Raw genomic sequence first — 14,959 nt, 5'->3', positions numbered from 1 at the left:
CGCTGTCTTATAGGACCGTGCTGGGCTCGAATCAATGGTACTGTGCTTCGCAACCAATGCTTGACAACGTTCCAATAGCTTGAGCTGTACAAAAAGGTTCCAATTGGAGGTGGCATTTCCAGCTAGCTGCTTGCTATGGAGTAACTCTGTTACACTCACGCCTTCTAAAACTTGTTACAAAACAAGTTACCATGATTGCTGAGCTGAACCCAGTTATCTTATTAGCAGGAAATAATTAAATGTTCTTTTTAAAATACAGCTTGGTCCTTGCTTCAATATCCATTACAGTATTTATTGCTGATCTTTATTAAGGGTATCAATCATTTCAGAGTTTACTGTTTAGTCCTCAAGTGCAGTATGAAGCCATTAAACAAAATGTTAATTGAAAAAATATTTCTAATGATAATAGATGTCCAACTCAGGCAACTGCCCAAACCTTATTCAAGTAAATATTTTATCCTCACTTCCTAAGTAAAGATCTGGTTTCTGGTTTTCATACTTTCTATTTTTTATTGCAAAGGATTCAAATTTAGTTGGGTCTATGTACTGTACTGTTGTCTACTAATGTTATATCGTATTTTACATTTTGTGTGTAGCTGTTGCTTTTAGCAATAAAGTCATAAATTCTACGTTCATCATAATGGTAGGTACCAGGTAATAACTATGTAATGCTATCATCATATAACACACTTCTATATAGTATATATTACTTGTGCATTCTAAGCGGGGCAATGTGAAGGAGCTGCTATGCGCTGGCAGGGTTAAACAGCACCTGAGTTGTAAGATATTCTCCACAGAAAAACACTGAACTGACAGGTCCTGAAGCTTCAGCTGGGTGCCAGTGTTCATTAAAAATGAATGCCTCAAGCGCTCGTTTTGAAACACTTAGTACTGTCCTCGCGAGCCATGACTGCCTAATTTGGGTTTTCCTTGAGTGTTTTGTCTGGAAAGAAAGTTCTAACTTTATGTTCTTTACAGTTTGAAATTTTAGTCACAGGTCCACAGGGCCTGAAGGAAGAGAGATCCAACTGAATTCTGCTGGAACCATAGACAATGAACAGACAACAAATTATTTTATATTTTTGTTAATTCACACAGTATACCTAGAAAACTACAAACACGTCCTGGACAGAGGCAAGGGTTTTTCTATAACATTCCAAAAAAGAATTTAAAAGTAATATCATTGGAATGTTCTCTTGACATTTAGGTACAACGTCTTTAACAACCACAACAGAACATTCCTCAAATGTTCTCATTAGCTTTCCAAGTGATAAAACAAATGAATTCTTTTTTAAACATCTTAAAATGTAATAAATGTGGAAGAATAGTTCTGGGAATATTGTTGCAACATCAGGCAAATGTTTTATAGAAACACTGTATCATCACAATTGTAACAGTTCTGTGCATTTTCAGCGACCTAATACATACGTTCTAGATCTTTCTCCAAAAGAATATCTAATAAAATAATAAAAATGAAAAAAATATATAATACTTCTTTGCTGGGAAGACTTGGACTTACAGCTACAATATTGGCTAGGCAATTCTGGCATATCTACCGTATTCATATTGCTTGGTGTTGATGGGTCTTCACAGTAATGCAGGCTGAATCCTGTAAGATTGACATGAGCATAAACTGGATTGAAAACACCAGGAGAGTTTAGAAGAAAGATCAGCAAGAGGGTAGCAGTTTTCAGGTCCAATCAATCCTACAGGATCACAGAGTTGCTATTGCTAGGCACTTAAATGAGGCCAGAGTGAACTTCCTTTAGCTGCCCCCGGGTAGTCTTGGTTTGGTACACTGAACTGGCCAAAGATAGTCTGGTCTCTTTTTAAACAACTGTGATGGGAGATGTGAGGACACTGCATGCTTTGTTTGAAATATAACAAGGAAGGAAGAAGAAGAAAAATCCTTCCACCAGCCTTTTGTGCTGCTGTGGAGGTCCAATTAAGTGGCTATGCGGAGCAATATTTCAGGGCTTTGGAACAATAAGAACGCATTTTGCACACTTGGTTGCAACTCATTAAAACAATAATAAATTATGCTGGGTCAAGTTGAAGTTTGAAATTGGTAACATGGTAAAAATAAGATTTCAAATTCATAAACATGTTTTTCCATCTAAACCCAATTACATGGCATTATAACATAACAGACATCTCCATGACAGAGGGGATGATATAATCTTAAATCAGCCATAAATCCCCTCTTAACTCTGGGAATGAAAGCTTGTGTGTGACAGAGACAAATTAATGCAAGTGTATATTTTAGCTTAATTGCTAAAACATTTGGTAGCCTGTCCATCTGTGTAACATGGTAACAAGGTTTACTCGGCCAACTTATTAACATTTTCTTAGCAGTGACATTGCTCAGTTTTGGCACTGGCAAACTTTTATTCATATAGAAAATGTCAATCCACTGCGTATTAAAGAACACCTTGTAAGTCTGTCTGGATAAGAGTCTGCTAAATCACTAAAATGTAAAGGTTGGTGTATAATATCTTCTCAAAGAGAAGCACTCATTTTGTGGAACAACCCTGCTGTCATTACTGCTAGTTTGTATCCCACTGCTCAAGCATTCACTGAATGAGCTGACTGGTTTGACATTATGCCTACAAAAAAACAAACTATTTTCTGTTATTAAATGTCTCAGCATCCGAGGGGTCCTCTTCTCTTCCATAATTGAATGCGTCTTGGTCAATGAATGTCTTTTTTGGCCATTACCTCACCTCTGCCTCCTCCAGTGTGTTCAGAGGTCAGAAGTCCAAGCTGTCGTGCTGATAACGAAGGCGAGGGCTGTTGTCACTGTAGAACTGGCTGAACCAGCGCCTGTGTTTCTGGATGGCAGAGTCCTCCTTCACCAGCAGGGGCTTAGATATGTACTTCTTATTGTTCCAGATCATTACGTCCCGCTCAAACTGGGACACAAAGCACACAGATCAAAATGGAGACCATTACACATTGAAACCTGAAATACTTATATTTACATTAAAAGCCATGGCAAATGAATTACTTTTTGTAATGACCAGTATAAAGATGTACCATATGTTCACAAGGTTTTGAACAATTGGATTTGATTAGGAAGGCTAGTAAGGCAAATTTACATGCATGTTATATTATTTGGTGACCAGTTTCAGACCAGTTTGATCAATGGCCATACAGTACAGTACTGTCTGTTTGACAGCTTCAGGGCAGGAGTGAACTTGGACACATGGTACCTGGATGCACTCTGCCCTCAGGATGAACTTGGGCACCAGTGGTGGGATGTTGCTCTGGTAGAAGATGCTGTGGGAGACACACTGCAGTAGAGGTTCCACAGGCGTCACACAGTGCAGGATCACCCCCCGACCCAGGAAACTGTGGTCAAACAGCAGGAATACCACCCCTGGCCCCACCTGAAGAATACAACTGAATTAGATCACATAAATGAACCATACAACTCCAAATATTTTTGGGAACATTAAACTCACTGGAGAGTCTAATGTTGTACTTTTTATAGAAGCACTTATTGATACTATGGTGAAACAGTCTTAAACAGAGAGAATTTAGATACGACTGGGTTGTCGGTCTCTGCGGCAACCAGAGCGATCATTCACCTACCCCAGTTGACTAAAGACTGACAGTTAGAAACTGATAGAGTCACAGACCTTTTCTGCACATGCAAAATGGCTAGTTCAATTTAATGTGATACTGAACTGGCCATTTGGCAATGTGGAGAAGACCTGTAACTCTGTCATTTTGTTTTGAAGCAGCCATGTACATAAATCTGAAGCACAGTAAGGTGAAAACAAAAGGTGACAAAGCTGTGTAAATGTCAAGGCTATTCCTTTGAGACAGTGATATACAGTGTAGCTTAGTTAATGGAGACACTAAAATCCAAAGCAGTCTTGGCAATGGGTAGCTGACCAACACTTGTTGACAAGGACGACTTGCTCTGTTTCATGTCTGAATTCAACACTGCAAGGAAAGAATTCACTGAATACGATTTGCTTTTCTTCAATCCAGGTAACCCAGCTGAGACCAAAGTCTCATTTGCAATGGTGCCTTGAGAACAAACCATTCAACAAATAACATGGTGAGTTCAATAAAAATGATATAAAACAATAAATCAATGTATTTAAAAATACATAACATTTCAACAAGACAAATACATGATGGAAATCAATGAAAACCTCTGGGTAAACTCACCAGTTCTAAACACACTTCTAGTGGGACCAGTACTGGAACTTCAGTTAACTAACGAGTTACCCATATTATTCCAAAAACGGGGGTGTTGCATTAAAACTAAAGGCTGATTTACCTAAGTTGGAGACCGGAAGGACCCAGAGAGTTAACCAATCATGTAGGTGGGTTTGGTGCCTCCTTTTTTTTTTTTACAAGCTGACAGTGACAGTTTGTTGGCAACTTGCAGAGCTTTGCTTACAATTAGGGAGCAATGAAGTGATCTACAAGAACTTCTGATATAAGATGCAGTAATGAACATAAATAAAGTTATTTTTGTCACATGCTTCATAAACATCCATTGTAGACTGACAGTGCTTACTTACAGGCCCTTTTTCCAAAAATGCAGAGTTAAAAGAAAATAAGAGAAAGAGATAAATAAATGTAGATATAAAATGATGAACTGGTTACATAAAGAATATAGCGCATCTATACAAAGAATAATTAATATTAACATAATAACAAATGTCCAAAATATGGCTTGATACAGTGATTACAAGTGTGGAGCTGATGACCAGGAGTAATGACTCAGCAGAATACAAAGTAAATAGAAGCAGCAGCGTATACAGCATGATGAGTTGGAATGTATGTAGATGTGCAGCGTCAGTAAAGGTGTGTGTGAGTGTGTGTTAAAGGGTAAGCATGACTGTGTGTGTGTGTGTAAATAATCAGTACTAAAGTATAGATGCAAAAATGAAACAGAGCGGTGAAAAAACAGGCAGCCATTTGATGAATCATTTGTCAGTCTTCTTTAACAGTCTAGGACAAGCTGAACAGAGTCCTGTCAGTCCTAGAATTGACGCGTTCATACTGCCTGCCATGCAGTAGAATACAGAACAGTCAATGGCTTGAGTGGCTTGAGCCTTTGTCTATTTTTTCAGGTCATCCTAAAAATAGAGGTCCTGCCTTAGAGGTCCCGGATAGCAGTGAGTTATTCTTTGTTCCTAACTGTCTGAGTGTGTCTGGAGGACCATGTTCATTCCTTATTAATGTGGACACCGAAGAACTCTCCACTCATTTTACTTCAGTCCTGTCCATGTAGATGGGGGCATGCTCCTTTTCTTACCTCCACTACTTCATGACAGTTCTGAGCTTAGTGGTGACAGCACTGTGGTGTTGAATGCAGAGCTATAATGGATGGACAGTAGGCATTTCTCTCTTCCAGGTAGGAGAGGGCATTGTGGAGTGCAATGGAAATTGTATGATCTGGTATGTGAATTCAGTTGCTCTAGGTTGTCTGAAGTGAGCGAAGACGTATAGTCCTCCATAACACCAAGTGCTTTCAGGCATGGTACAGGGTGACTCACCTCAAAGCAAGTACAGTTAGCGTTTACATTTTTACATTTACTTGTAAGTTATTCGACAGACTTGCAGTAGTGAGGGCATCTATTGCCCTAGTTTGATTAAGGCTCTATGAAGCCCATTGAGGCTCTATAAAGCCCAGTACTGGTTGTGGTGTGATACTGTACATGAAACAACAACCAAATGCTCCCGGTAGATAGTATGTTTTGCAGCTTACAATGACATATTACCAACCTTTCACCTGCGTAGAAGTGAAATGTGGTATGATACATTACATATAAAGATGTTAGAGTGTCTTTCTCATTTTATAAACAATGTTGTGCAAATACAGAACTGGCAACAGAAAGCTGGCATTACAATCTCCTACCTGCTGTTTAGCGCAAGGCAATATAACATACTTTATATTTATTTATGCCCAGATATTTACAAGCAAGAACCTTATCGATGAGAGAAACATCCAATAAATAAATGTGTAGTTGTAACCTAGCTCATTCAACATCTAGCACTGCCTTGGGGGCAGCATATTTCTGTCTGTGAGGTATGGTCTGTACCTGTCGCGCCAATACATCCACATCCAGAAGAGGCCAGTGGCGACCAAATACAGTCAGGGCATGTTTCACCAGCATCCGGGAGCAGTGCTTATGGGGCTCAGACTCAGCTTCCCACTGTACCTGGACAAAAAAAAAACACACGTCGCATTTGTATGGACACAGCAGTGAGGCACCGTTGCCCAGTGTGGTTTGGTTGCACAGGAAAAGCCCTCACCTTCCAGTCATGCCGTACAAACTCCCAGGTCTTGCTGTTAGTGTAGCGCAAGTCAACCCCACTCACAATGCCTGGAGTGTGCAGGTGGGCCAGGTGGGCGATATCTGCTGCATTCTCAGGGATCTCCTACATGGGGCAGTCACAGAGAGACTTACTGTAGGCACAGTTGGCCTTCCCTATCTAAGCCAAATACTAACAAAGGAACACACACCTGAACATAACAAAAAGTACAGCTATAAAATTCTACATCAAATACAGATGTATCCACACACACTCAGACACACACACACACTAAAACAGAAAACAACCCAAACAAACCTCTATGTGTGCGTTGATGAAGTGCTCAGTGCGTCCCCGGTAGACCCACTCCCCCCGTGTTATCTCTCCCTGTTCTGGAACCGTCCAGCCAGGTTCCTCTCCATCACAGTGGAACCACACAAGAACCTGACCATTGGTCTCCATACTGGGCCAGCAGCGCACTTTAGCAAACTCCGGCACTAATATCCATTGAAGAAAAAAAACTTCAATTCATCATAGTGCTCTATGACAACTGATCAATTGTTCACATATAAAACGTGAAACTGTTATACCAGAAAAAAACTTTTAAATATCAAATAGTTACATTTACATTTAGCATACTGAGAGCCATTAACAAAAATGACATTCTACTCATTTTCTTTTGGTGGGACACATCATAAATATGCATAAATCCCATTAAATTGGGGTGGCTTATGACCTTTCTCTGCATAGGGGATCCTTACACACTTCCCGTCTTCCCCCCGGAACTGCCAGCCATGGAACGGGCACTCTATGCTCTGTCCCACCACACGGCCCCCCACTGCCAGGTTGGCACCCAGGTGGGGGCAATAGGCATCCACCACGTAGGCTTTGCCCTCTGTGCCCCGGAACACAGCCACCTGTTCACCTGGGAGGGAGAAAGATTTGGGAAGGGCTGAGAAATGGTGCTTCGAAACGAAACAAACAACTACGATAAAATCCTTGAAACATCCTCTTGAAGTCAGTTGTGCCACACCAATGTAAAATGCTTGAAGGCCTTGAAATGTAAACTGAATTTCTCTTTACCACAAGGTGTCCCCAGTTAACAAAGTATTAAGGGCAACAACCGCGGTAGCCGTAGTCTAGGATCTCACCTAGTTTGGTCTCCTGTAATTAAGCTGTGCCTCCAGTGAAGCTCTGAAGCTATTCTAGAGGTTTCTATAAACAGCAACCAGAACACCTGTTAAGTACTGTAAACAATAGTACAAGCCCTATTCATTTCCAGGACTAAACAAAGCCGCAGAGAACGTGTTTCAAAGCTGTCTTTTACATATCCTCAGGAAAACTCATTGTTAATTGTTTATCTCAAGTACGACTCCATGTGACTCCAGTCGTTTAATCTGTGTCGCAGCACCAGTGAAGGGCAGGTGTTGATATATGTGCTACCTACATATATACTGTGTTTATATATATAGTTGAAAAATAAACTTTTCAGTGAGGAACAGAAGCGTTCAATTTGCAGTGGTCTCTTAATTTTAACCCTTCTGTTCCTCACTCTAAACCTTCCTTTTCGACTTTTTTGGAAAGGAAAGAAAAATGTGCAGTGGTCTCTTAATTTTTTCAGGAGCTATATATTTACATGCAGCATGTGTATACCACACTAAGCCACAGCACTCTATGTACTGAGCCTTGGAGGCTGGACCAGGGGCCAAGCAGCAACCTGCCTGGTTCAGCCACTTAGCGTGACCCCACAGAGCTAAGATTACCTTCAGATTAAAGCCACCCATCCGTCACTAAAGTTCAGATACTGTGGCCCAGGCAACAGAAAGCAGTGAGAAGGCCCTCCCAGTTGTTGGAACCCAGGAATAATGCCTGGTCATCCACATGAGAACTGATAGGCAGAGCACACCATGACACTGTCGTTCCAGAACCACATCAGCCACCTCTAGACTAAAATCAATACAACATTGGTTTCCTATCGTGCAATAAAGCATCCTTCACCCACGCTGCAAAGTTTCCTCTTGTTAAAATGAACAGTCCCGGACTTCGTTGAATTTACAGGCCTGCGGCTAATGGTTTTGTAAATTAACTGCATATTAACAAAGGTGTCCTAGACTCAGTTTGTATAGAATTAAACTGGGAAACTTAAGTGACAAATATCAGGGACACGTGTTGCTATTGACAACAGAACCGCAAGCTAAAAGAACAGACCAGAACAGAACATGTCAAACACTGATTTGGGTCAGCATAATCTGGGACATACTTTTACTGGTGGCTAGAAAACTGGAACAGAGAAATTAGGAGGAGGGAACAAAGAAGGAGAAAGTCACAGTTGGAGAGTGACAGGGGGATCTGGGTGAGTCCATGTGGGGAAGAAAAGTGGCGGCGGGGAAGATAGCATCTATCCAATTGGTCCTAGTTGTCAGTAATGTGATGAGTCAATTGAAAGACAACAGACAACCAAGAGTTCCACTGAATCACATTAAGCTTCCATTTTAGGGCTGGAACCCATTTGGGACTTTGGCTGTGTGTCTTTGTTTCTGGTAGAAAGGCAATAGAACGCAGTGGAAGACAAGTCAATTACAGCACGGTCACTTTAGGTTGTTGTAAAGCTCAGAGAAATGAAGTATGAACAAATCAGGGTGCACAGTGTAATGTACTGCCAGCGATCTCAAGGCCCGGCAGCCTGACACTGTGACTTTAACTCAGCATTAATAACGAGGACATTTTGGAATATGATGCAGCAAACATTGTATTCAAAAGGTAAGACATATCTTAAGTTTTACAACATGTGTAAGTGTAATGGATTTGCAGCACTGAATGTAGTAGTACAAAGTACATTTGGGGTAGTGCATGCAATACCAGAAACACAGTCACACACGGGAAGACAGGAGAAAATATATCTATTTTTTTTTTTATCTCAGGAGATTGAATAAAAAAGTGGTAGTAAGTGCCCAATAAAGTAAAAGGGTTGATTTGCAACAGTGAATGGCAATTTAATCCAAGATAAAAATACTAATAAACTGCTAAAACTTTTCTGCTATCTATCTATAGGTATCAAGGTTGACATGTTAAGCTCTACCTGGTCAAAGTGCAATTTTCTGAAAAGAAAAATTCTATTTGGGGGTTGCTAGAGTCTGGTTAAATTCTGACATTAAAGGGATATTTTGGTTTTTAAACATCATTGTACTACCCCATTACTTTGGTACTAAAGCGTGGATAAAAAGTGGATAAGATTTGTCTACAACACTGATTTCCTGATGGCGGGAACATTGCACAAAAGAACAAATACCACATCCTGGTTAGTTTCAATTAAATAATACATATCAGCATTTTAGAAACATGGACAAACACCAGATTTTTATCTGTAGATAAACCTCTGTGAAATTTTCCTAGAAATGACACAGAGTTAATGGAATAATGTGGTCTATATTAAATGGCATGATTATCATTTCATTTAGTTTCCCACACTAAGTGTCCCAAGACAAATTCTATAAAATGTGTGATTGGCCTATGAAACATGGTTTTGTGGGAATTAGTGGACAAAACCAGGCAGTTAAATGTGAGTATATATCCTGCCATTCATGCGGTTGTTCCTTTGACACTGTTGTTATATTGTTGTATTTCACCCTTTCATGGCAACATTATTCCCTGATGGCATTGGCCACTTTCAGCAGGATAATGCATCCTGCCACAAAAATGGTTCAGGAATGGTTTGAGGAACACAATAACGATTTCAAGGTGTTGACCTGGCCTTCAAATTCCCCAGATCTCAATCCAATCGAGTATCTGTGGGGTTTGCGATATAAACAGGTACAATCCATGGAGGCCCCACCTCGCAACTTACAGGACTTGAAGGATCTGCTGCTAACGTCTTGGTGCCAGATATCATAGCACACCTTCAGAGGTCTAGTTGAGTCCATGCCTCGACGGGTCAGGGCTGTTATGGCGGCAAAATGGGGGCCTACACAATATTAGGCAGGTGGTCATAATGTTACGGGAGGCTGTTTTTTTCTGTTTAAATGTTTCCTAGCAGTCAATACATGAACGGTTCCTTGTGGCTCTTGGTTAACAAAGACAGGCAGCCAGAATATTTTAAAAACTTTCCACACTAAACCAAATTAGAATTAGTATTGCTCTTTTTCACCTCAAACATTTACACATATTTCAAATGTTACTTGGTTTTAAAGGTACTGCTAGTGATACACAACATATACAGACAGAACACACAAAATCAAATCTGTTGTTTTGCAACATGATAGGGTATCTTCTGGCAAGTGGACTTAGATGAAGCTAAGTGTTGTTTGTTAAAATGTACACCTAAAGTGCAAAATGCTGTAATGAAGCATTTTGGGTAGGGGTGTGGTTTTTCTACACAGAAGATAATTTTGTATTATTGCCTCAAGATCTTCCCAATCATTTCCAGATACACTTCAGTCACTTTATACAATATGAGCTTCAGATTTACAGTGTGTTCCAGAATTAATTTAAAACTGATGGATCTATTTTTTGCCATCAATCTACATAAAGTAGCCCATAATGACAAACCAATTTTTTTTATATAGATGTTTCCCAGGTTACTGAAAATGAAAAACTGATATGTACATAAGTACTCAGGCCATGACGATCCAAATTGAGCGCTGATGCATCCTGCTTCTTTTGATAATCCTTGAGATGGCACTAGAACCTGATAGGAGTCAACCTGTGGCTAATTCAATTCATTAGACTTGATTTATAAATTCACACACTGGTCTACAAGTCTAAGGTATCTCCAAAAACCGACAAATGGAATTGTGTCGAGGCATTAATCTGGGGAAGGTTATAAAAAATATGTATAGCATTGATAGTTCCTAGGAGCCCAGTGGGCTCAATCACTGAGAAATGAAAGATGTTTGGAACCACCAAGACGAGAGTTGACCATCCAAACACACTTTGTAACTAGGCAGAAGGGTCTTGGTCAGGGACATGAACTGAATAAACCCAAACAGAGCTAAAGAGTTGCTCTTCAAAGATGGGAGAACCTGCCAGAAGGACAACCATCACTGCGGCAGTTTATCAATCAGGCCTTTATGGTAGAGTGTTTAAATAAAAGCCAATGCTGAGTAAAAGGCATATGACATCGCACCTGAAGAACTCTGAGGGCTTGAGATAAAATATTATCTGAACTGATGAGACCAAAATCTATCTATTAGACTTGAATGCCAAGCGCTACATCTAGCGAAAACAAGGTACCCCTCATTATATGGCTAATACTATCCCTATGGGGGAAGCATGGTGGTGGAAGTATCATGATAAGTGAATGAAATGAATGGTGCAAAATTAAAGAGGTCCTTGAAGAAAACCTGATCCCGAGCACACAGGACTGGGTTGAGAATTAATCTTTTAGCATGACAACAAACAGAAGCACACAGCTAAGACAGTGCTTGAGTCGTTTCTGGTGAATGTCCTTCAGAGGCCCAGCCAAGACCTGGACCTGAACCACATTAAACATCTGTAGGGAGACCTAAAATTCTAAGATCACCAATGCTGCCCAAACTGATAGAACTTGAGTGGATCTGAAAGGAAGAATGGGAAAAATTGCCCAAATCCAGGTGTGCAAAGCAGGGAGAGGATTTCCAAGAAGACAAAAAGCTGTGATCACCGCCAAAGCCATTTCTACAAAGTACTAATTAAAGGGTTGTGATACTTATGTAAATGAGGAACTTCCATTTTAATTTTGAATAAATTGCCATACATTTCTAAAAACTTGTTTTTGCTTTGGCATTATAGGATAGTGTGCAGATTGATGGCAACACTTTTTTAATTTAATCAACTATACAAAATTAAGTCTACAACACCACAAAAGTGGAGAATTTGAAGGGGTTGAAATACTATCCAAAGACACTGGAAATATGATTATACATTTTAATAGAGAGAGAAAGACCAAACGATAAAAGTTACCTTTAGCTGTTGAATACATAACTTGTTTAACAGGGTGTCGCAAAAAAAAAATTACATATAAAAATGGGTCTGATATGAGAATCCCTGATCTGTGGAGTCTCATCATAATGTTGTCTAAAACATGATAAAAGATGATCAATTCTCAGCTAAACTTTCATAATCAAGATTATTATTCGGTTGGCAGTATTTGTGTGTTGGTCTTCATAGGACATGAACATTTTCAGTACACCCAAAACCCCACCGACTCTACAAGGCAAAAGGGATTTAATTCATTGAAACAATGTTCAGCAATCCTCACATTTATTAGAATAAATTGGGGGATGAAACTCTGAAAGGCCTGTTATTCTTAGTAAGAAATTTGTTGAAACAGCAAGAAATAAAAGGGGACAGTCTGTAATTTATCCTATTCATCCTTTACTAGTAAATCCATATGCCTTGAGGGTACATCAAAAAAAAGCTTTGACTTTACTGCCCCGATACTTACAGACAGTACTGTAATAGAGTTTTTGGTGCAATAAAGTTTTTTTGCATTTAGATCTACTGAAGATCTCTTGGTTTAAAATCTTTTACTTGTTGCCTGGCAAGTTTGTAGGCAAGTTCTCTGCATTTAGGCTACTTAGCCCATGATACTTGACTCAGACTTTATCAAGCTCAGACTTTATGTAATCAGATAAGCACACCTTGTTTGTCTCTGTTCCCTATCATTGCCTCCCTTTCACATATGTATGTTAATTGTCATTTCGTTAAGGCACTGAAGACAGTACAGAAGTGTCATCAGACTTAGAGACCCCAAATTATTTTTGTCCTCAATTCACTTTCACTTACAAAATCAAAAGTACAATATTGTAAGATTTCAAAAGGTTTTACGAATGAATGTCACTTTTCAAAATGTGAAACGAAATCAAACCGCATTTTTTCCAGCATATCACGGGTTAGACAGCACTTCTAGAATACTTGCACTTGTAATCATGTTTCCATGACAATCTATGAGAATGTAGCCTAAATGAGGATGTAGACTATTTTTTTAAATTATTATTATATAAAATCAGTTTCTATGAAAGTCCTTTGAGGAAGAGTAAATGTACACATTTAGTGAAAGAAAGAACACTGACATTCAATTAAATAATCCCTGACTACTTCTCAAAATCCATTGGATGAGAAAGCTATAGGTCCCGCCCCACAATGAGTTTTAAAAAGACGTGAGAAGAAACAAGGATTAAGACATTTGGAAGAGCCTACTGACAGGCAATGTCATTTGTAGCAATTCCGACATTTTACCCTTAACGTCTTTTTGTCATGCACTAGGCGACAAAACTCGTTTGTGAAAAATCATTGGAGTAGGCCTAATCAGTGAGGACTGGAAGTTTAATGTTTTCACGGTAACCGTGATTTTTTTTGTTGAATATAAAACCAATTTTACTTCTGTAAAATACCGTGGGCTTCATTGTTTGACAATGTTTACACAGCAAATGCGAGTCCAAAACTGTGAACTGCAGGTCGGGTACTTTCTAAATCAGCCTATATAGATGGATGGTTTATAGAGAGCACGGTAGGCGTACTTTCACCACAATGAATTGCTGCATTGGCTGCATAGGTAGCATCTTCAACTTGATTTGTTATTGTAATGTATAGCTTAATGTCTTACGTGACAATCACAGTTATATCAGTCTGGCGTCAGTCTATTTTCATCAGCCTTTTAATTCGTTTGTGAGACGTATCGCAAACATTATTTTAGGCTAGACTGGCTACTGCTATGTTAGTGCATATAACAGAGAATGACATTGGCCTACTGAAATGTGTTTTTGGTTTTGTCGTTGGCGATGGTCATACCTAAAACAGTTACGTTTTTGACATCCCCGCGCTCCAGCATGTGAGAATCCAATACTCGATACCAGCCATTAGGATAAACCGGTGGCAGTTCGCCAGTTTTCCGTCTCCGACGCACTTCGTTTGCCGCCTGGGCGCGGGAGCGACCGTCTTCGGCAATGTATCCAACCTCATCGCGCGTTCTGAGCAGTTCCAGGGGTGCAAATAGAAGTCTATACAGCCAGCCCATTGCAAGAAGCAAAACCCCGGCGAAGATGCATGCCACGGCCCGAGCTGGGGCGCCTACAAGTCCCGCTTTCCTCCACAACTCTGGGTATCCACCTCCTAAAATAGAGTCCAATGGGTCTCGCACGTGCATAATGATACCTGCTATCACGCTTATAACCACAACAGCCATCATCTTTCGGAGTAGAGACACGCGTTGACCCTCCATTCTCTTGTGTTTTAATAAATAGGTCTTCAGACTGTATGGTTCTGTGTCCGGGGCAGTCACCTTGTCACTGACGCTTCACCATGAAAACCTTTCCTCCAGCTTGAGCCACTGCAGCGCTCTAGTCGCACTGGTTCGGATACCTGGTGATCAGTGAGGCTTTTGCAAATAAGCCTACTGACTTAACTGTTTGCCAAACTGTAGCCGTCCGTCAGGTGTAAAATGCTTAGGCTATATCTAATAGTGTGAGCCTTGGAAACAAGATGCGACACTTGGGAGATAGGCCACTCCTCCGATAGGTGTTAAGTCGATGAACTGCGCGCAACCACGTTTTAATTTACACCACTACTTTTAGATGATCTTTTCTATATATTCAAATCCAGCAGCACATATGAACCGAATTGCTGTTGCGGGCTAATTATCATATTATAAATGGAACATTGCGTTCAGTTTTGAAATTAATTTAGTTTTTCTTAAAACAAT

At 40.0% G+C, this 14,959-nt stretch overlaps 1 protein-coding gene across 1 annotated transcript; it reads right to left on the bottom strand.

Moving 5' to 3' along the window:
• Nucleotides 1-1,020: 1,020 nt before the first annotated feature.
• Nucleotides 1,021-14,737, bottom strand: zgc:92275 (Rieske (2Fe-2S) protein). The gene is made up of 7 exons (XM_010893967.4): nucleotides 14,050-14,737; nucleotides 7,019-7,207; nucleotides 6,601-6,779; nucleotides 6,283-6,408; nucleotides 6,069-6,188; nucleotides 3,213-3,389; nucleotides 1,021-2,912 (listed from the first exon to the last, which is right to left on the bottom strand). Exons 1-7 carry the CDS (start codon nucleotides 14,477-14,479, stop codon nucleotides 2,751-2,753), a joined length of 1,383 nt encoding a protein of 460 aa, XP_010892269.1. The 5' UTR covers nucleotides 14,480-14,737; the 3' UTR covers nucleotides 1,021-2,750.
• Nucleotides 14,738-14,959: the final 222 nt, after the last annotated feature.

The sequence above is a fragment of the Esox lucius genome, chromosome 14 (genome assembly GCF_011004845.1).
Source record: "Esox lucius isolate fEsoLuc1 chromosome 14, fEsoLuc1.pri, whole genome shotgun sequence".
NCBI classification, from domain to species: domain Eukaryota; kingdom Metazoa; phylum Chordata; class Actinopteri; order Esociformes; family Esocidae; genus Esox; species Esox lucius.
This window is presented reverse-complemented; position numbering and strand designations above follow the sequence as displayed.

Excerpts from the sequence above, each read along its gene's own strand:
- zgc:92275 (XM_010893967.4), bottom strand. The coding sequence starts at position 14,479 with ATGGAGGGTCAACGCGTGTCTCTACTCCGAAAGATGATGGCTGTTGTG. Across the intron at positions 6,780-7,018 it reads GATCCCCTATGCAGAGAAAG|TGCCGGAGTTTGCTAAAGTG; the intron begins GTCATAAGCCAC and ends AATGGATATTAG. Across the intron at positions 2,913-3,212 it reads TGAGGGCAGAGTGCATCCAG|TTTGAGCGGGACGTAATGAT; the intron begins GTACCATGTGTC and ends TTTGTGTCCCAG.